Source organism: Chinchilla lanigera, unplaced genomic scaffold (genome assembly GCF_000276665.1).
Source record: "Chinchilla lanigera isolate Chin_1 unplaced genomic scaffold, ChiLan1.0 scaffold00037, whole genome shotgun sequence".
Lineage (NCBI taxonomy): Eukaryota > Metazoa > Chordata > Mammalia > Rodentia > Chinchillidae > Chinchilla > Chinchilla lanigera.
Genome location: NW_004955438.1, coordinates 18134445 through 18155190, shown reverse-complemented (window position 1 = coordinate 18155190; position 20746 = coordinate 18134445). Strand labels below are relative to the sequence as shown.

The 20746-nt window shown below is 40.4% G+C and overlaps 2 protein-coding genes across 4 annotated transcripts in view; one reads left to right on the top strand and one right to left on the bottom strand.

Annotated features, from left to right (window-relative positions):
• The window catches only part of Gskip (GSK3B interacting protein), a 21417-nt gene extending 19790 nt beyond the window's left edge, over positions 1-1627 (bottom strand). The window contains exon 1 of the mRNA XM_005390397.2: positions 1526-1627. The gene's annotated coding sequence lies outside the window, so the exon portion shown is untranslated. The remainder of the gene's footprint in view (positions 1-1525) is intronic.
• A 73-nt stretch (positions 1628-1700) lies between these two features.
• Positions 1701-20746, top strand: part of Atg2b (autophagy related 2B) — a 72850-nt gene continuing 53804 nt past the window's right edge. For all 3 annotated transcript variants that reach the window (XM_005390396.2, XM_005390394.2, XM_013517180.1), the window contains exons 1-5: positions 1701-2254; positions 14351-14513; positions 17746-17898; positions 18355-18457; positions 19969-20131. In XM_005390396.2, the coding sequence (XP_005390453.1) occupies positions 2093-2254; positions 14351-14513; positions 17746-17898; positions 18355-18457; positions 19969-20131 (744 nt within the window). In that variant the 5' untranslated portion in view covers positions 1701-2092. The remainder of the gene's footprint in view (positions 2255-14350; positions 14514-17745; positions 17899-18354; positions 18458-19968; positions 20132-20746) is intronic.

Here is a 20746-nt window from a genome sequence, read left to right as displayed (position 1 = left end):
CTCTCATGCAAATGGCATTAGACTGACACACAACTATTGTGCAACGTCGTGAGTTCGGTTCCTGGTACCGGAGAAAAACCAAAAAAAAAAAAAAAACCCAAAAAAAACCAAATGAATAGACATACTTTGGAAACATAAGCTCCTTAAAGGTTCTGTTTTTGTTTTTTGTTTTTGAACCCGCTGTAGCCTGTACTAGGCACACAGTCTATCATTGAGCTATAGCCCCACCTTTCTGCATGATTTTTGTTTACACTTTCCACATCATTAACTGTAGTGACTTTTATTTAATAGGCCTTTAGAATATATTTTGGAATGAAAAGCAAGGGACAGGAAGTTCCTGGGCAAAGTCTACAAAGAACGAGGGGCATCAGAAATCCAACAACCACATGTAGTGGAGAGCACACTGGTTTTATTTTTATTTTTATTTTATTGGCACATTTGAGATATATATCATGATAACATTCATCATGGAGAATTTGAACCGACACACTGGCTTTAAAATGGAAAGGTGGCTGTGGAAAAAGAAAACCAGATCTTTATCTGTCAATATTTCTGGTCTATGTTAACATTCATGAAACAGTTACCAAGACATTTAATATTTCACTCTTTCAACTGGTCATCTTAGTTTATTACCCTGAATTAAAAGCTGCATGTTTCGGGCCCTGTCTAGGTTTGCGATCTTCTCAAATCATTTAATCTTTCCAACAATCTCCGGACATACGGTACTAATACTCTCATACTTAGCTAGGCAGGGAACGCAGGCTCAGAGATGTCAGTGGCCGGTTCAAGGTGGCTCGGTTAATAAGTATCAATGTCGGGATTTTAATTCAAGACCTCTGGCTCCAGGGCCACTGCACCCGGGCCTCCCTGGGTTGCCCAACTCAATTAACAGTCAGCTCCGCCTCTGCAGGACTTGCTACCTAAAACGCAGAAATCCGACTGCGTAGACTCCCAGAACAGCGCACATACTACTTCACCGAGGTCCCCGCGGAGTCGGGAGGCTCTGGCATCTATCACGGAAAGCAGTTTTGCTCACAAATGCCTTGAAATCCCAAGTTTCCTGATCGTTCGAGTAGCACACCCAGGACGAACAGCTAAGAGTGTACGAGAGGCGCTCTGCTAAACTGCAAACCTCTAGACGAAGAGTGACGAAGAGGAAGCTTTGGAAACAATGCCTGCAGGAAGCGGGGGACCAACTTGCTGACAATAGGCACCGGTCAATATCTGGGCGGGGATGCCCGACAGGGGCTCAGCAGTCGCCGTGCAGGCGGCGGTGCCCGGAACACCAGTTCCCGCGGGGCGGGGATCTGCGGGACCAGGACAGCAGGCCGGACCCGCCCCCAGACTCCCTCAGCCCTCAGCCCGGGCCCTGGTTGCCGGTCAGCGCCCGGCCGCTGCGCCGCGTCCCGGTCCGGAGGGCCTCGCTGCCAGCCCGCCCTCTCCGCGGCCGCCCGCTCGCCTGCAGCCCGTAGCCCGCAGCCCGTAGCCCGTAGCCCGCAGCCCGCAGCCTCCCGGCAGAGCTCACCTGCGCGCGTCCGGAATCCCTCTCTTCCTCCCTTCGGAGGCTTCTGGAGCCGACCTGCGGCACCGCCCCCGCCCTCGCTCTGACTCTCGCCCTCCCACCGCCGGAAGTGCTCCGGCCCGGGCCCTTTTCCCCGCCTCCCCGTATGGCGTCACTTCCGCTTGCGGGATCGGCGCGCAGGAAGTCTGGCTCTCGCGAACGCGCCGGGAGCGTCCCCAGGGTCGGGCGCGTGCCTCGTAGATGACAACAAATTTGTCTCGCGGCGGCGTTGGAGGTGTTGCCACAGCCCCTGCCAGCTTCGCTCGCCGTGTCTTGCACTCTCTCTCTCGGCCGACTCGGACCGCCGGAATCTCTCTGGCAGAGGCGGCGGGTACTGCTCAGCGCCTGCTCCCCACCGGGCCTAGCGCGGGCGGCGCGGCGCGGGCGATGGGGTCGCCCTGAGGGACGGCGGCGCCGAGCACAGCATGCTGGGGCCGCCCTGGGCTTAGACCCCGCCGCGGGCTGGGGACCCCGGCCGGGACTCGAGGCCGGAGCCGCCGCCGCCCTCCGCCGCAGCCGCCAGCCGTCACCATGCCCTGGCCGTTCTCGGAGTCCATCAAGAAGAGGGCCTGTCGGTACCTCCTGCAGAGGTATCTAGGCCACTTCCTGCAGGAGAAGCTGAGCCTGGAGCAGCTCAGCCTGGACCTGTATCAGGGCACCGGGTCCCTCGCCCAGGTCCCCCTGGACAAGTGGGTAAGAGCTGCTGGCGTCCGGCCGGGCGGGGTCCGCCCTTCCCGAGGGGGATTCGCAAGGCTGTCAGCGGGGCTGGTGACTGCAGCCCCTCCTTGGGACGTGTTGGGGCCCGAGTATGGCAGGGCTCAGGGATATGTGTTAGTGTTGTTTAATCTGCCCCCCAGGTCACGTGTTCCACAAACTTACCGCTGTGCTGGAGTCTACACGCGTCAGTTAGGAGAATCACCGAGTCAGGCCTCGGGGGCTGTGCAGGGGCTGAAAAGGGCCCAGGGAAAGAGGTGGCCAGCCCTGTCTTTCCGGGTACAGGGATCGCGGGCTTCGGGCCAGACGGACCCTATTTCATGGGATGGCATTTCGGAAAGGTTAAAGATGAAGAGGTCCGCGGAGATGTCAAAATCTCCAGTTATTTATTTTGGGTTGGCTGCTTGCAGACCCTGCGTTTGCTTGGCTTGTCTCAGTGCAGCGTCTGCCGTCTGGAAGAAAGTTAGGTAAAGGCCTCCTTTGCCGGTTTGCCTGGTCTACCTGATTATATGTTTACAAGGGCAGCTTGTACTTCCCAGCCTGTGAATGGTTGTGTGGTGCTAGTAGTGCTAGGGAGTTGTGCGCCTTTGCTTCACGTGGTATCATAAAAGCGGGTGTTGCAAAAGCGCTGAAGCTGTGATTTTCAGGCGCTTTAAAAGCCTGTTTTCTACTTGTAATCCAGAGGCTGAGTTGACTCATGGGTTGCATGTGTATTTCACTTCCCCGCATAGGACTGTATCTGCATCTGTGGATTGAGTGTATTTTGCTAGTCTGTTCCGCTTTGTGTTTGTCAAGAACGAAATGGCAGCCTCCCCACCTCCTGCCCAGTACAAAAGCTTAAATTGTGGTAGCACCTTGTTATGACTCTGACACTTGTTTGTGTGAGGGAATATGAATAAGCATATAATGTACCAGTAAGTAAATGACTTAAACTAGGGAGAGTATAGAGGATCATTTAAAGAGCCCTAGTTGAGTAGCCAGCCCTGCACTATGGTAGGCCAGGGTGCTATGATAAGCTAGTTGATAGTGACCATAGTAATTTATTTGAATTCAGTAAACATTAATGGAGTATACATTCCATGTCATGTGCTGTATTAGGATATTGTATAGGTGTAATTCTTCCCAGAAGCATGGAGTCTGATAGATATTTTTGAATTCAACAACCCAGGATTCTGTGCCTTTGGTACAGCTACGAATAGATGATCTTGAATGATAAGGGTTGAATATTCCTTTTTTTGTGTGTGGTGCTGATGATTAAATTTAGGGCCTTAGACATGCTAGGCAAGCACTGTACTACTGAGCTATATATCCAGTCCTGGACACTCACGAAATGTATTTTGTAGGAGGGGTGACTTCCTGTGTGTTATTCTTTAATGAGTTCACATTAACCTTAAAAGGTAGGCATTTTTATTTTATAGTGGTGTTAAATAATTTGACCCAAGTCACACAGTTGGTGGGTATTTCAGTGACGTTCAAATCTGTTTACTTTCTAAACTTGCTTTCTTCATAACATTCTCCATTAGTCAGCTTTCTTATTGTACTCAACACTTACAATTTAAAGGTGGAGAGATTTAGTTCATGGTTTCAGGAAATTCGGTACGTGGTCAGTAGACTCCAAGGCAGAAACTTCAGTTTGGAAGGGGATGGTGGAGTGAAGCTGAGCAGAAAAGGGTACCGTGCCAGAGAACAACAGGTGAGGGAACCTTTAGAACCCAAGAACATATTTCCATGACCCACCCACACACACCCAAGAGTATACTTTACTAATTTCCTGGACATTTCTTAATCCAGTGAAGTTGACATATCAGAATTGACAGTCACACATGCCATAGTTTAAGATGAAGAGGAAGGCAGTTAATGTGTATTGACCACTTATTTACGTTGAGCATTGTTCTAGTGTGTGTGTGTGTGTGTGGGGGGATTTATTTGATCCTTGTGGGAACTCAGAATTGTTTTATGTTGTTGTTGTTTGTTTTTGTTTTTTGAGACAATGTCACACTTTGTAATTGAGTCTGGCCTTGCATGACTATGTAGCCCAAGTTGATTTTGAAAGCCCAGTAATCCTCCAGCCTTATCTTTCAGAGTACTGGGGTTATAGGTGTGGACCACCACACCCAGCCCCAGAAGTGTTGATATTTGAGTTTTATAGTTTGACTTCAGAATGATTGACAAGATAATTTATGATTACAACTAATTTGAGGATTGTTTTATTCTCATCAGTGTATGAGTTATATCAACTAAAACAAAGCAGAAATATTTGCTGTTGCTGATCTTTTAATTTTAGTGTGCTGTGTTAAGGATTAAGGTAAATCTTCATACAATATGTAGATACTAACTATTCAGTTAGGGTTCCAAATCCATTTGTTCTTAACAGTTGATTCCAATCACTTTCATGACTGAAATAAAAGATAACAAGATTCAAAGGTCCACGGGGTGTGGCAGTGCATGCCTATAATCCTGTAATTCCAGCACTTACAAGCCTGTAATTCCAGCACTCCTATAATCCCAGCACTCCTGTAATCCCAGCACTCAGGAGGCTGAATGAAGTAGGATCATTGCGAGTTTAAGACCAGCCTGGGCTACATAGTGAACTCAAGGCCAGCCTCAACTGCAAAGGGAAACCCTGTCTCAAAAAGATTAAAAAAAAAAAAATTCAAAGATCCTAATGGAAGACTCATATCCCAGACTAAATTACTACAGATTCAATTCTTTATAACTATCAGTTATGCAAAGGATTTTCTTTAAATTGATAGTGATACTCCCTTCTCCCCTGATCTCAGTTACCTTGCTTATTAATTGTAAAGTGCTAAATTTTTATATGTGCAAAATGTAAAAGTTAGGCCTAATCCTCCTCCCAACTCTATTCAAAGATGTTTAGATTGGTTGGGATAGTCTTCATGTTTTCAAACCTTCTGTAACCTTTGTAGATAATGACTTTTTAAAAACAGACTGTTTTTAATGGACATTATTCTGTACAACAAAATCGTGGAACAATGGAAATATTTCCAAATCTAGTTTTAAAAATATTCTCTCCATAGTGCAAGTACCCTCTAAAAAATAATTATTTTTTCACTCATAATTAAAATATTATGCTTACTTTGAAAAAACGGATTAAGTATGTTTTATGTGTTGGAAAATACCTGCTAGGTAACATACACTACTATAGCCATTTGTCATCACATAAGTGGCTGGCATTTTTATAGCTATACCCTGTATAAAAGGAAACTGCTTATCTCTGAACTTGACTTGCAAATACTTGGCCATAGGAGAAACCAGGAAACTAGAAAGTTATTGTCACTTACTGTCTTTACAGGATTTAATGTTTGTCCTGCTGGAGTTTGGTCTTGTTTTGGTCCCATTTCTTTCTATCTTCCTGTTTCTGCCTTTTGGAGTGGGAATGTTTACCCTGTGCCATTGTGTGTTGGCATTGTTTATCATTCTTTTTGATTTTTACAGGTGCTCACAGCTAAGGTTTTGCTTTGAGTCTCAGGAGACTTTGGACTTAGACTTTTCAGCAATACTGGAACTGTTAGGATGTGGCAACTTTTAGAGATGGACTAAATGGCTTTTGCATGAGGAGATGTGTGTGGGTATTTTGGGGACCAGGGGTGGAATGTTATGATTTAGATCTGGATGTCCTCACAAAGCCTCATAGACTTAAAAGTGGGGCTTTTGGAAGGTGACTGGGCTGTGGTGGTGTAGAGCTGAGTGCTGTTAGGACATGTAGTCTGGTCTGCAGAGGCTGGTCAGTGAGTGCATGGCTGGAAATGTTTGTCTTCTTCTCCAACTCCTCCCTTCATGTTCTGCTTTCCAGCTGCCGCGACGTGAGCACGTTTCTTTCTGCCGTGCCCCTCTGCCTTGGAGCCAGGGGACTATGGACTGAAATCTCTACAAAGTGTGAGCCAAAAGAAACCTCTCCTTTAAGTTGCAGGTGTCCAGCATTGTGTCTCAGTGATGAGGAAAGTGACTAAGACAGTGCTGGAATAAAACTTGCTGACCACTTATAGATACTTAAATTAGCCACAAATGTGAGACAGAAAATTTGGGGCATATGGAGAAGAGAATTCCCCCAAATTCAGTTTCTGAGGGGGTTCTGTAATGTTGACAGATCCCCATGTTGCAGAGGCTAAGTTATTGCTTCTGTATACTTTAAAACACTTTGATCTATTTCAGTTGACCAATATATGCTCTGTCTGAGTTACCTTTCTTGTTGCTGAGACAAAATACCCAATACCTACAAGTTAAGGGAGGTAAGATTTATTTAGCCCACAGTTTGTAGAAGTTTCAGTCTGTACATTGGCTGGCTCCCCAGTAGAGTGGCACATGGCAGACAGATGTCATAAAAGAAAAACGGTTCATGACGGGCAGAAGATAGCAAAGCAAGCAAGCAAGAGGACTTAGTAGCTTCTTTCTATTCCTTTTATACTCTTATCTAGGCTACTGGGATTACATGGTGCCAAACCAATCAGTGTATTGAGTTGGTAATCACACATCTTTAATCCCAGCATCACACACCCTAGATTCAGCCGCCCCTGAAAAAGCCCCACCTATGAGTGCATGAGGCTTTGGGGTGGGCATCTAGACACAAGCCGTAACATGCTCATTGCAAAGGAGTTCAAACAGGAAAAAAATATGTAAAGAAATAGACCTTTAAGGGTACAAAATCAACATTAATCAATAGCTTTTCTATACCAATAATGAACTGTCAAAGAAATCAGAAAAGCAGTTCCATTCACATTAGCTTAAACAAAACAAACAAAACTAAAACAGCAAGTAGGGTTCAACCTACCTAAGGAGGTAAAAGGCCTCTACAATGAAAATTACAGAACACTGAAGAAAGAAGTTGAAGAATATAAGAGTGAAAAGATCCCCCCTGTTCATAGGTAAGCAGAATATTGTTAAAATGGCCACGTTACCAGAAGCGATGCGCACAGATCCAGTGTGATTCCCATTAAAGTTCCAGTGACAGCTTTTTGCCACATCTCCTGTGCGAATGAAGGCGTTTTCAGCAGTCAGACAGTCGACATTCCAGAAAATGTCAGCGTCACTCAGAAGGGACTTACACTTATCATGAAGGGCTCCAGAGGAACCCTGAGGAGGGGCTTCAACCACACCAGGGTAGAACTCCGTCTCCTTGGAAAGAAGAAGAGGCTCTGACAAATGGTGGGGAAACAGAAAAGAACTGGCTGCTGTTCATGACCCGTAGTCATGCACAGAATATGATCAGAGGTGTTACGCTGGGCTTCCGTTACAAGATGAGGTCGTATGAAGAAACGCTAACATTAAGTTGTATATGCCTTTTAATACATAATTCCTTAGCATTAACTAGAAAAATAATACATCCTTACTAGTTTAAACCAAGGCATCAGATACAGATACAGTAGTACATAAAAATTTGCAAGAACCATTTGGGGAAATTCACACTTAATTAGCACTTACTATATATAGGATACCACACTGCACTATTTTATACCTATGTATATTCGTGTTGTTATTCAGGAGAATGGGTCTCTTGTCAAAATCTAGTATTTCTGGGCTGAAAAACACATCTGCTGTGTTTGGATGAGGGCTAGTGTTCATTGCTCAGTATCTCAAGTCCAGAGAGATGAACTAATCCTTGAAGGAAAGATTTTAAGCTTGTTTCAAATTCAGCTGCTTTGTTTTTTTTTTTTTTTGGTTTTTCTCCGGTACCGGGAACCGAACTCACGACCTTGCGCTTGCCAGGCAGGCACTTTGCTGCTGAGCTAAATCCCCAGTCCCCAAATTCAGCTGCTTTGATTCAGCAAGCCACAGCAGTCAAAGACAAGGATATCAGAAAAGTTCTGGATGGTACCTAGTTCTGAGAAGGGAATAGTTCAGCAACCCAGGGGATAAGATCCAAGAGTTATCTAGCCACAGAAACAAGCATCTGGATTCAAAGACCAATTTGTGATATTTTAATGACACAATAAAAGATATCTTCTGAGAAAATTTCCAATGAATTTCTTATAATTAGGGAAAAATGATTATTTAAATTAATATGCAAACAAAAATCCAAATGGCCAAAGCACTCCTAAGCAAAAAGAGCAAGGCTGGAGGCATGGCAGTACCCACTTTAGTTACACTACAAAGCCATACTGACAGAGACAGCATGGCACTGGCACAAACACAGAACAGTGGGGTACAACAGAGGATGCAGAAACAAGCCATGCAAACCACAGCCAATTTGATTCTTGGCAGAGGAGCCTACACCATAAGTTGGAGAGAAGACGTTACCTTGACTGAGGAAAGACAAATGGGGTTGATGACCAGTGGGACATGGGATCAAGGTGTGGCGTCAGGTTTTGGTTTGCTTTTGAAGATCATAATGACCACTTACTAAGCACTTTCCGGCTCTACTGGGTGCTTTCACAGACATCATCTTGAGTTGGTCAGTGACATTCTTCATATCATGAGATCAGGTAGTGTATTCAGGCATAGTGTTAGTTAGCAGTGCAGAAAGATTTGAAACCTAAATCTGAGTTTTTGTTTGTTTGTTTGTTTGTTTGTTTTTTTGAGACAGTTTGTTGTGTAGCCCATTCTGGCTTCAAACTTCTGATCCTCCTGCCTCAGCCTCCAGAGTGCTAGGGTTACTGCTGTGCATCACCACACTATTTTGTATACCACCCTGCCTTAAAAGACCCAGGAATGAAGCTATCCCTGATTTCCCTCAAGTGGAATACATATAACAGTAAAAAAATAAATATGTTCTATTTATTGTTGTATTATGGCTGGGTGTGATGGCTCATACCTGTAATCTCAGCACTCGGAAGAGGATCAGGAGGATCACTGCGAGTTCAAGGCCAGCCTGGGCTCCATAGTGAGTTTAAGGCCAGACTGCACAGAAACTTCTGGCCTCTTCCCTACAAATCCTGATTCTGCAAATTTATGAAGCTGAATTTTTTTTTTTTCTTGTTTTTTGAGACAGGGTCTTGCTATGTAGTCCAGGCTGGCCACAAACTCATGGCAGTCCTCCTACCTCAGCCTCCCAAGTGCTGGTTTACAGGTGTGTGCATGGAGCTGAGTTTTTATTAAGTACCCTAGGGTAATCTGATGCATATGGTTTAACTGCATCTTAAAAAATGCAAGTACTAAATGGATGGAGATTTTTTTCATTCGGTTGTAAAAATTTGTCCTGTAAGATAGCTCCAAAGTTCAGTACATTTTTGACAATCATAATGTTAGTGCATGATTTTTGCTTAGCCTTCTGGAATCTAAGAAGGAATCCACTGTGAAAATATACAGTATTTTTCTCTTCTAGTTTTTCCTCAGTGCTTAATGGAAGATGTTTTGCAAGTTACTTAATTTTCCTGATCAATTGCCACATCTGTAAAACTTGTGGAAAACTATATAATTCAGAGGGCTATTGCGAAGATTTTATTGCAATAACATAGGTATAAAATAGTGCAGTGTGGTATCTGCGTATATAGTAGGTGCTAATTAAAAATGTAAATTGCCCCAAGTGGTTCTTGCAAATTTTTATGCTTTATTTTATCTCTATCTGATGCCTTGGTTTAAACTAGTAAGGATGTATTACTTTTCTAGTTTAATACTAAGGAATTATGTATGAAAAGGAATGTGTAACTTAATGTCAGCTTTTCTTCATACTGTCATACACACCTGAACATTCTGATAGAGCTCATTGAACTACTGGGTGGGCACTATGGAAGCTAAAGAATAATAGTTAGCATTTAAAAAGTTTTCACTTGGTACCAGGAACTATGTTGGTGGTTTTACATGTATTGTCTCACTTATTGTCACAATACCCTTATGAAGTAATTACTGTTCCAGTTTTATGGAGGAGGAAATTGAGATGGAGAAGTTAAGAGATTGTCCAAAGCCACCCAACTAGTTATGTGACTGAACTAGGACTATTCCATTAGTGCTGATGTGCTACTTGTTAAAGTGATCTTCAAACACGTTTACTCAGTTCTCAATTAAAATTGTTTGAAAACCTATGTATTTCTTGTACATTTTTAAATTGACTTAATTTTTTCATTATAAGTTTAAATAGTTGTAGAGGGTAATGTGTGTTGTAAATATTGATATAAAGTACAGCTTTTAAAATTTTTGTCAGCTATTCTTCAGAGGACTCACATCTTGAATGTATAAATAACTCAGACAATTAGGCCACCCAAAATAAAAGCCCCAATCAAAAATGGGCATGTGAAATGGATAAACACAAATGGCCAATACACATATGGAAAAATGTTCAGTATCTGCAGCCATTAGAGAATTCCAAATTAAAACAACACTGAGATTTTTTCTTACATTGGGAAGAATGGCAAGCATAGAGAAATCCAGTAATACTGGGGTGGTTGTGTGAAGAAGGAATCCTTCTACATTGTTGGGTTGTAAACTAGTACAACCAGTATGGAAATCAGTGTGGAGATTTCTCAAAGAACTAAAGTTGGAAATTTCATCTGACCCAGCTATTTCCCATCTAGCTCTCTTCCCCCAAAGAGCTAAAGATGTATTACAGTGACATATGAATAGCCATGTTTCTAGCAGCACAATTCATAATAGCTAAATCCTGGAAGCAGCCTCTGTGTCCATCAACGATGGGTGGGTAAAGGAAAGGTGGGGTCTGTATATAGTGGAATACTTTTTGGCTATAAAGACAAATAAATTTGAGACATTGGTAGGAAAATTGATACACTTGGAAAATACAAAGTTAGGTGAAACAAATTAGATGCACAAGCTTAAATACCATATGATATCCCTCTTTTGTGTAAGGCAAGGTGTAAATAAAGAGCAAAATAAAGGATTGTTGGAAGGAAAGAGGGAGACAGATATTTTGCACATGGGAAGGGGTCCAGGAGACTGAGCGTGAAGCAAGGGAGGGAAGGGGAGTAAAAGATTTAAGGTGTGGCGTGTACGTGTACCAGATACCCATGATGAGTGGAAGCAGATGTCATACACGTGAACTAAAGATGATGGTGATGTTGATGGTGATGAAATCGGGGAAAGGAAAGTTAGAGACAAAAGGTGGTGAGTGGGGAGGAGAAGAGGAATAAAAAATCAAGATGTGTTATGCATAGGTACCTACTCCTAAGATGAACATAAACTGTATATGTTGCTAGTACCAATTAAATAAAGTTTAAAAAAGAATATGTAAAAAATACAGTATTTTCATCCAGTATGACCTCAATTCTACTGTTAACTCATGTAAAAATGTCTAAGAAGCTCTTCATTAATAGTTGGAAGTTCAGCATTATGTCCTTTTCCATTAACTTTGTATGTACATTCATCCTCTGCAGAATTCTATTGCAATTTACAGTTTATGTTTAAGATTTATTAGCCAGGCATGGTGGTGCATGCCTATAATCCCAGCACTCAGGAGGCTGAGGCAGGAGGATCACTGTAAGTTTGAGGCCAGCCTGGACTACGATGTGAGTTCAAGGCCACCCTGAACTGCTTAGTGAGACCTTGCCTCAAAAAGATGGAAAAAAAAAAAAAAAGACTTACTAATCATGTTGTTATTTCTCTACAATAAAATATGTATTTAAATTGAAATTGGTCATATTTTAAAATTTCCTATTACCATGAGGCTTTTTTGTTGATTAAGTATTTTCTAGCCATACCTTTCATGATTTCTTCACTTTTTTCCCTTTTAATTAGTGGTTGCTCTAGAACTTACCATATCAGTACCTTCTTCCCATAATCATTAGGATTTAAGTGTTATGACTTTGCCTCTGAATGGTATTATTACAATTACTGTTAAGTTTACAGTTGGTCAGAAAAGTATAAATATATTACATATTTTAAAATTAAACATAAAAACTTTCAGTGGGAACAAAATAATACAGGTGGGCTTTTTTCCTCTTCTTTCCTAGTTGGTTCATGAATCTATAAAGGAATATACTTAGAGCTAGAATTCAATAGGGCCCAACATAAGTTTTATTCTAAAATTTAAAAAATATCTATGTGCTTGGTGAATAGTGATGTCTTAAGCAAATGAGAATTGAAGAGTTTTGTAATAGTAGTGTCATTTAGTTCTTTGAATTTCTTTGAGTGTCATTTCAAACAAAAAATTGTGTAACATAGTAAATGATGAGAAAATGTACTGCTGGCCCTGCCAGGAAGTTTTTGTACTTAGGTAGTACACAAGGGAGGTTATAAGTGAAAGATAGGGCTTTATGGAATAAGTGGGAGAATGAAGGTTGTACAAAGAACTGTAAGACAGGAGACTCAACATGATGCCACACTGTGTGTTTTCTTAGTAAATATTAAACAAAAATATATTTGGAGGTTGAGGGCTGGATGTTTATCCCCCAGGCCATCCGTGCCCATGTACTCTTACGGGAAGGCCTGCTAAGGTAGAAAGGTCCAATGACAAATCCTGAGGCAGTCCCAATCTCCTTCTCAGTGTTAGGATATAGACCAGTGGTGGTGAGCTTGTGGCACATGTACCATAGTTGGCATGCAGAGCCCTCTGTGTCAGTGCACGAGCCAGGTGTGTAAGTATTCTGGATTCAGGTTTAATTGCAGTGTTGGCACCTTGTGATGAGTAAGTGGTTTTGGGTTGCAGTTTGGGCACTCGTCTCTTGAAGGTTCACCATCACTGGTATAGACAGCAAATTACAGCACTGTCCTGCACGTTGTAGTCTGGGAAGTAACTTACGTACAAGCTGGCAGTTGACAGTATTTGTTATTTTAGTGTAAAACAGGGATTGTGTGATAAAAGTTGCATTAATTGTTGTGCTAAATGTGTTTATTCCATGCTGTCTTCCTTTTCATGTAGTTTGGTATGCCCTGTACTCCACTGGAATTGCTCTCCGTGGGGTAACTGGTACTTAAGATAGTGCACCTGGATGTCTTGTTAGCTTGTGTTACACTTGACTGCTCTTCTCTTTCATACTGTCTTTCCACAATTTTCCGGGACATGATATACTTGATTTTTTTCTGCTTCTTTGCTTTTTTTGTAGTTTCCTGTCCGGCTTCTTTTTCTTAACACATTTGTTAAATGTTGGTATGTCTTCAGGGCTCGTCTTAAACCTGTCATTTTAGTCCAGGTGAGTTTCCAAAGGCTGTCTCTTCTCACCTCCGTGCCTTCAGGTCGTCTCTGTGTCTCCAGCCCCAGTGACTGTCCTAGGCTCTAGACTGGTCTGTCCAGTGGTTTCCTGGACACTTCACCCAGATGTTTCCTCAAATGCAGAGTTCAGAACCGAACACCTTAGATTTCCGCTAACCCTACCCAGCTTCTCTAGGCTCTCTGTCTCAGTAAATGGCACTACTATCCAAGCAGTTGTCCACGCCTGCATCCTTGGTGTTATTTTCAGTTCTTTGTTTTCTTTACCCTTCATGATGCCAGTTACTGTTCTGCTTCCCAAATACACTGGGGAAGGCCATCCACATGTAACTGTCCTCAGTATTCCTATCCTTACCAAACCAGCTTTTTAGCTTCTATTACATATAACCTTCTTGCTGGAGTTTGGTTTTTTTCTGGCTTGTGCTCTACACAGCAGTGGAAAGGGCCCGCTTAAAGTTTGAATCCCCTCATGAAAACCTTGATAAAGACCTCCATGGCTTCACACACCTCCTACTTCAGATAGATTTCAAACTCTTTAACAAATGTTGCAAAGCTCTTTGGATTCCACTCCCCCCTTACCTATTTAGGCTCATCTCTGTCTTTTTATCTGGGGACACTAAAGTCTAAAGCAGCTTTGCATTTTCACATCATTTTGTGCCTCAGATATGTGTGCTTGTACTTCTCTACCTTCCTTCTTTGGAATCTTACATGCTGTTGCCTCTGCCTGCACCACCTTGCTGGTTAATTCCTTCTCAGCCTTCTGGTCTCAGTTTATGAGCACTGTCCCTCAGATGCCCAGCCTGGAATCTGTAGGCTAAGTTCTATCTCATGTTCAGGAACACATAGTCACACGTTAGCTAAATGGGTCTCATGCTCTGCCATCTTGTATGCTTTTATCTTGGTCTCTGCTTTTCTTCTCTCTGGTGCTTGAATCATGTATTGTCATATTCACATCGTTGACAAGGTTAATAGTTTTGTGTTCTTATTTATGTAGTTTCAAAGTGAACTTGGTTTTTTCTCTTTAGTGTCTCAATGAAATCCTGGAGTCAGCAGATGCACCTTTAGAAGTCACTGAAGGCTTCATTCAGTCAATTTCTCTGTCAGTTCCGTGGGGCTCTTTGCTGCAGGACAATTGTGCACTGGAAGTGAAAGGGTTAGAAATGGTCTTTCGGCCTAGACCTCGCCTAGGTAAGTGTTATGCTTCTGTTTCATTTGCTTCTGTTTTTACCCTTCAGAGATCGAGAAAGTAACCTAACTGCATTAAACTCAGTATTTATTACTTTGCATTGTATTTGTGTATACAAGATGTGTGTGATTATATCTTTAGAGTTGATTTTTTTCTGCTTCTGTTTTTACTCTGTTTACTCACAGGAACTTTCTTTCTCTGTTTACTTTCTCTGTTTACTCACAGGAACTTCATTATACAGATATTTTGGTTTATGTGATTATTTGTTACCAAAAAAGGACTTTTTTCCTCCTGGTTCTAGGGATTGAACCCAAGACTTTACACGTTAGGCAACCACTCTACCACTGAGCTACACCCCAGCCCTTTTTAAATTTTATTTTGAGACAAGGTTGTGCTAAGTTGCAAAAAGTTGGCCTGAAATGTATGATCCTTCTGCCTCAGCCTTTTGCATAGTTGGGGTTATAGCCATGCACTACTGTGCCTGGATAAAGTGATTTGTAATTTGAAAATTCAAAATATTGTGTCCAAAACAAGGAATAGTTCTCAAAGATTGATGAGAAATATTGAAAGGACACAGATTGAACTTGAAGGAACTTCGGTTGACCACATCTTGGAAACTGGAGTGTTAAAAAAGATTAATGGCAATAATGGATTATAATACACTAAAAAACTCCCTCGTAAGTTCATACTGACATAAATAAATAATCATGTAAAGTGGGCAGGAAGAAGAGAATGTTCTTTTTAGCCAAGAAAGGTAACATTTTATGTTACATACAAAAAGGGTGCAGATTGAGTCCTGTCCTCCCCAAAGAGACCACATTTGTGTTTTCCTTGGTGCCCTAGGAAATGGGCTACACTGAGATAGCATCAGGACCCATTTCCATTTTCTCCAAAGAAGGCTACTTCCTCTGTGGAGGAGTTTGCCCATATGGTATGCAAATCTCTTGCCTGGAGGAATCACTTTAAATACACTTGAAATGGACATTCATATTTAAAAATACTACAAGTTACATTTTACAGGTAAGCTTTGTGACCAGTGCTGGGGTTTATGAAATATTACGTATCTTTAAAAAAAGGCATTTAATAATCAAACACAACCACACATCAATTAAAACTGATTTCCACAACTGATTTATACATGATCTAGTTGTAAAAAATTGCAGTACATCCCAACATTTTTTTAAGAGTACAATGAGCAAAGATTAAAGAAGCACATAAAGAATAATGTAATAAATTAGAGGACATGACATACCCAGCGGGAATTGCTAATCAACATTGCTTTCCATTGAGGGGATTTGTAGTATTTTTGGTTTCACCTCTTTCTTTTGTTGTTATTCTCTTTCCTTGAAGGGGGCTCATTCCAAGAGCCAGCTTGCTCTGATGCTAATTTGAGCTCACTTGTCACTGTGACAAATAAAACCCAGGAACTCTTGGTTCCTCACAGGCTAGCAAGAGTTTCTGTCAGAGTAAAAGGTACAGAGGAGAGCGCGCGCGCGCGCACACACACACATTTGTACACCTGTAAATGTATTTCCCCGAAAGAAATGATTCATTTTTCCTGAGACATGCCTGAAAGATAAATAAGCCTTAAAAACGTTTTGGTGCAGGGCTGGCCTGGGAGCTCACGAAGAGGAGCACTGAAGATGTCACACCTACCCTGAAAGAGGGACTTTGGGGGGGCAGTTATGACAGCAGCCCTCTTATGCCTAAAGTCACAGGATGACTGCACTGCTTCCCCACTTATATCGTGGATAATCCTCTGCTCTGAGACCTTCAAGGGGTCATGGCACCAGAAAAGTTATTTTGAGTAAAAGAGAAAAAAGAAATTCTGTCTACCCAATTGAGGTTTCTTTGTAACATCAATCTAGTAATTAAACTAGAAATTTATGGAGTACAGTGCTCACTTTTTCTTTTGTAGGCTGATCTACAAATGCTGGAGTGGGTTTCCAGGTTCATTTTGAGAAAAATATGTCAACTACTATACTACTGTCTATATTCAGGGACCTGTGTACTATTGTGAATACAATGAAAAACAATGCAATTCTTTTGCACTTAGTCACATGTGAGAGGGAGAATGTTCTTCTTTATAGTTGAATACCTACTTGTAGAATGTAGAAAAAAATGGATAGAACAAGATAGGATTAATAAGTCTAGGTAAAGGGTATATAGGTATACAATAATAAAATTTTAATAATCTGATATTAATGTACAAGAATATCTGTCATTTCATTGTGATAGGTAGATATAATACTTCCCAATGGAAAGTAAAACTTTAAAAGTATTTTTCCCATGGAAAATATTTCATTAAATGGGCTTTAAAATTCCATTTTGGAAAGCAATAATTCTAGTGATCTCCATCAGTTTGCTTTGAATATTGTAAGGGTGTGCAGTGGAATTTTCTCTGGGTGGGTGATCTGAAAAGGATTTTTCACAGCTCATGTGTTTCCTCCTCCAGGGATGCTGTTCTATTTTGTACATTCATATTGATTTCCAAAGCGTGTGTTATCTGCTACCTCTGCCAGATTTCCTGTTAATTCACTCAGCTAGAAGAATTAGCTCTTACAGCTGTACAAGAGCTAGCCTCTTAGCTTTACAATGCTTTCTGTTACCATGTAATAGTTGCCTATTTAATTCTTCTTAGCTGTATTTTACTTCTGTTGTACTGTAAGCTGTGAGTGCAGAAATATTTCATTTATTTTTTCTATTTTTTGAAGCAGAGCTCTAACCTATGGCTTGTAGATGAAATCAGGCCTGTCACCTGTTTTTATAAATAAAAATTTATTGAAAGGTAGCCATGCTTATTGGCTTTCTTCTCTACGGCTACTTTTGTACTTTCATGGAAGAGTTGAATCAGTGTGATACAGAACGTATTGTCCAGAAAGTCTAAAATATTTACTATCTGATCCTCTACAGAAAATATTTATTGACCCTCTACTGTATAGAATTTAGAATAGTACTGTGTATCTAAAAATACATATTAAATTCTTAGTGAATATATGAATTAATATTTGATCAAAAAAATACACAGTGAGAGCAGATGTCTCTGGAATTTTTTTCTGGAATCTTTTTTTTTTTTTTAGTTGTTAGTAACACAATATTTCAATCTTGAGTAATTTCTAGAATATTGCTTCTCTTGGTAGTACCATAATGTTACCAAACTATTTGAAATGTGTTATTTTTAGAAATAATATTTTAATTTGAGAAATTATTAGGATTACTCTCTATTTTCTGCAGCAACTGGTTCTGAGCCCATGTATTGGTCAAGTTTCATGACCAGCAGTATGCAATTGGCAAAAGAATGTCTTAGCCAGAAACTGACAGATGAGCAAGGAGAAGGATCTCAGCCTTTTGAAGGCCTGGAAAAGTTTGCTGAAACCATTGAAACAGGTTTGTTGTTATTGAGCATTTTCAAAAGTTATCATTTTATTTAGTAACTTAGTGTCTTTAATAAGGCCTGTGTAAAGCAGCTAACTCTGTTCTGATTTTAAAAGAATTACTGTTCTCATTTCAGAACTTTAGAATTGAGATTATTTTAAATATTGTATTCAGGTGAACTGAATGCTCCTTTTTTGGAGTCTTTCCTTGTTTAATTTATTATGCTTTTAGAGTGACAGGATTAGAGTCCAGCAGACGGTGTTAGTCATTGTCTTGTCTGTTGAGATCTAACTTGGGTAAGTGCTCAGTAAGGTGTGATACTGAACACAAAGCTCAGGATTTGGCGATTGTAAAGGAAAGAAATCTAATTTATTTTTAAAAAGATCTTAAAAATTAGTATTTCTTTTATTAAAAGTTTTAATTTAGTACAATCTGATTCTCCCATTGATGATTACTTGTTTACTCTAGTACTAAGAAGAGTAAAAGTCACTTTTATAGACACAGTTTTGAGAATCGAACATGTGCCAGAGAACTCTAAAACTGGAACTGCACTTGAAATTCGAATAGAGAGGTAAGACTTTTTATATCTGAAAATAGATAGCCCTATTGTTACTCTCACATTAAATTTTAGGATGCTGGGCTGGGGATCTGCAAAATCCTGAGACCTATCCCCAGCACTGGAAAAAAAAGTTTACAATGCTTTTGGAGACTAGAGGTATTGATATTAAATTAAAATATTGCATAATTTCAGAGTAAAATGCTATTCCCCAAGTTATGCTTTAATCTCATTACTGAAAACTTAAAGTACCATTTGGGCTATAATTATATATAATACTATGTTGAATTCACAATAGTTAATAGCAAATCAAAATAATATTGAATGCTACTAAATTTAAGTCACTCTAGAGATTGGGGGTTTTCTTCATGTGAACAATGAAATGAATCTAGGTATGTTTCATTAATATAACTTTTTTACCTTGCTGTACTTAATCTGAATGCTGTTTTAGTGAGAAAGAGTGAGGGCAGTTTCTTTGGAGGATTCTGTGAGGATTTGGAGGTTAGTATGTGAAATAGTGATTAAATGATATAAACATACTGCTTTTAACTTTTTCTTATACTCATTGGATTCATATAAATAGCTCTAAAGTGGAGATTCATTTTCATAGAGACACCTGAGTGTTGGTCTCAGGTAACTTTCCTCGTGTCAGTGCTTTATGAGCCGCCAACAGAAACGGCAGGATGACTGTGTACTGAGCACCAGAGACACCTCGTACCTCTTGGAGTAATCTTTACCAAGATATGTTACGGTTTCTGTCTTTCACAGAACACTTATTAGTAAAACAGTTACTGTAACAGATCTGTAAAATTAGGAATGACTATCTTAGTTGATATAGTAAAACAGTATCTAACATCTTAAGCATTTAGAACCACTTTTTTTTTTTTTTTTAAGATAGGGTCTTGCTTTTTAATTCAGCCTGGCCTTAATTTTTTTTTTTTTTTTTTTAAGATAGGGTCTTGCTTTTTAATTCAGCCTGGCCTTAAACTCACTGTGTAGCCAAGGCTAGCCTCCTCCAACTTGAGGCAATCCTCTTGCCTCAGCCTCCTGAGTTATTACAGCCTCCCTGTAATCCTTCTGGGATTACAGACTTGTGCCACCACATCTAGCCCTAGAGCCACATTCCTTGTCTTGTTTAAACTGGATATTAGTCACACAAGAATTCAAAAATGTCATTTCTTGTCAGACTTGTGACTTGGAGCTAAGTGCTGTCTTACTGTTAGCAAGAGATGTTTGTTTAGGGCATGTAGCAGTTGTTTTTCTTGAAGGTAACTTTAGGAAGTTACTAATTTTCCCCACCTCCAATTTAAGAGACTCATAAAACTTACTTTTCTTGGAGTTAAGGTCTCTTTCTGAAATACTTACTTGAAGCACAGTGACCTACATTATGAGCATTATTGTTATAGGCATTTTCTAAGGAGAAGTAATACCTGAAAAATCTCTTTAACAGGTCTTCATCTTTCATTATGGTAAATAAGTTTTCCGGGGAGTTTTGTACAAATGCATTATTTGCTTTTAACTTTTAGAACTGTATACTGTGATGAAACTGCTGATGACTCCTCAGGAATTAATGTACATCAACCCACAGCTTTTGCTCACAAATTACTTCAGCTCTCTGGAGTGTCTCTCTTCTGGGATGAGTTTTCTGCATCAGCAAAATCTTCCCCAGTGTGTTCAACTGCACCAGTGGTAAGGAAAAACACCCAAAACATAATTACAGATTGTTAGTTAGAAGGCTAAATTTGAATGAGGGCTGTGAAATTTTGCTAGGATATACAATATAGGTTAATGACTATCTGGTTTCAGAATCAACAGAAATACTCAGGGATGGCGATATGTATTTCAGAGATTCTGAAACATTCAGAATTCATACCTTTCCCACCAGTTTGCTGGAGGAACATTGGATGTGATGTGCTGGGGCAAAGTGGTGTATTAACATCTAATACCCTTTTACAGTAATTTCAGGAAATTAAGCAGTGTTCAGAATCACCTTCATAATGAATGTGTTGCTGAAAACGTACCTTACAAATCATAACTTAAAAAAAAATACTTTATAATTATGGAACTCTGTTAATTTTTTCGAGGAGCACAGAAGCCTTTGGCCCATCAGTCATTCTATAATTTACCTTTTACAGTAGTTCATAAATCAGGTGTTCCTGGTTATACAGAGTCTGTTAGTTTTTCTTATTGCTACAACTTGGAGAGATACTGTGTTTATTTCATAAAGTTCTTTTCCATGATTTCTTTACATTCCCAAGGTACTATGCTAACCATCCTATGTTTCATTTTAGCTACAAGGTACTG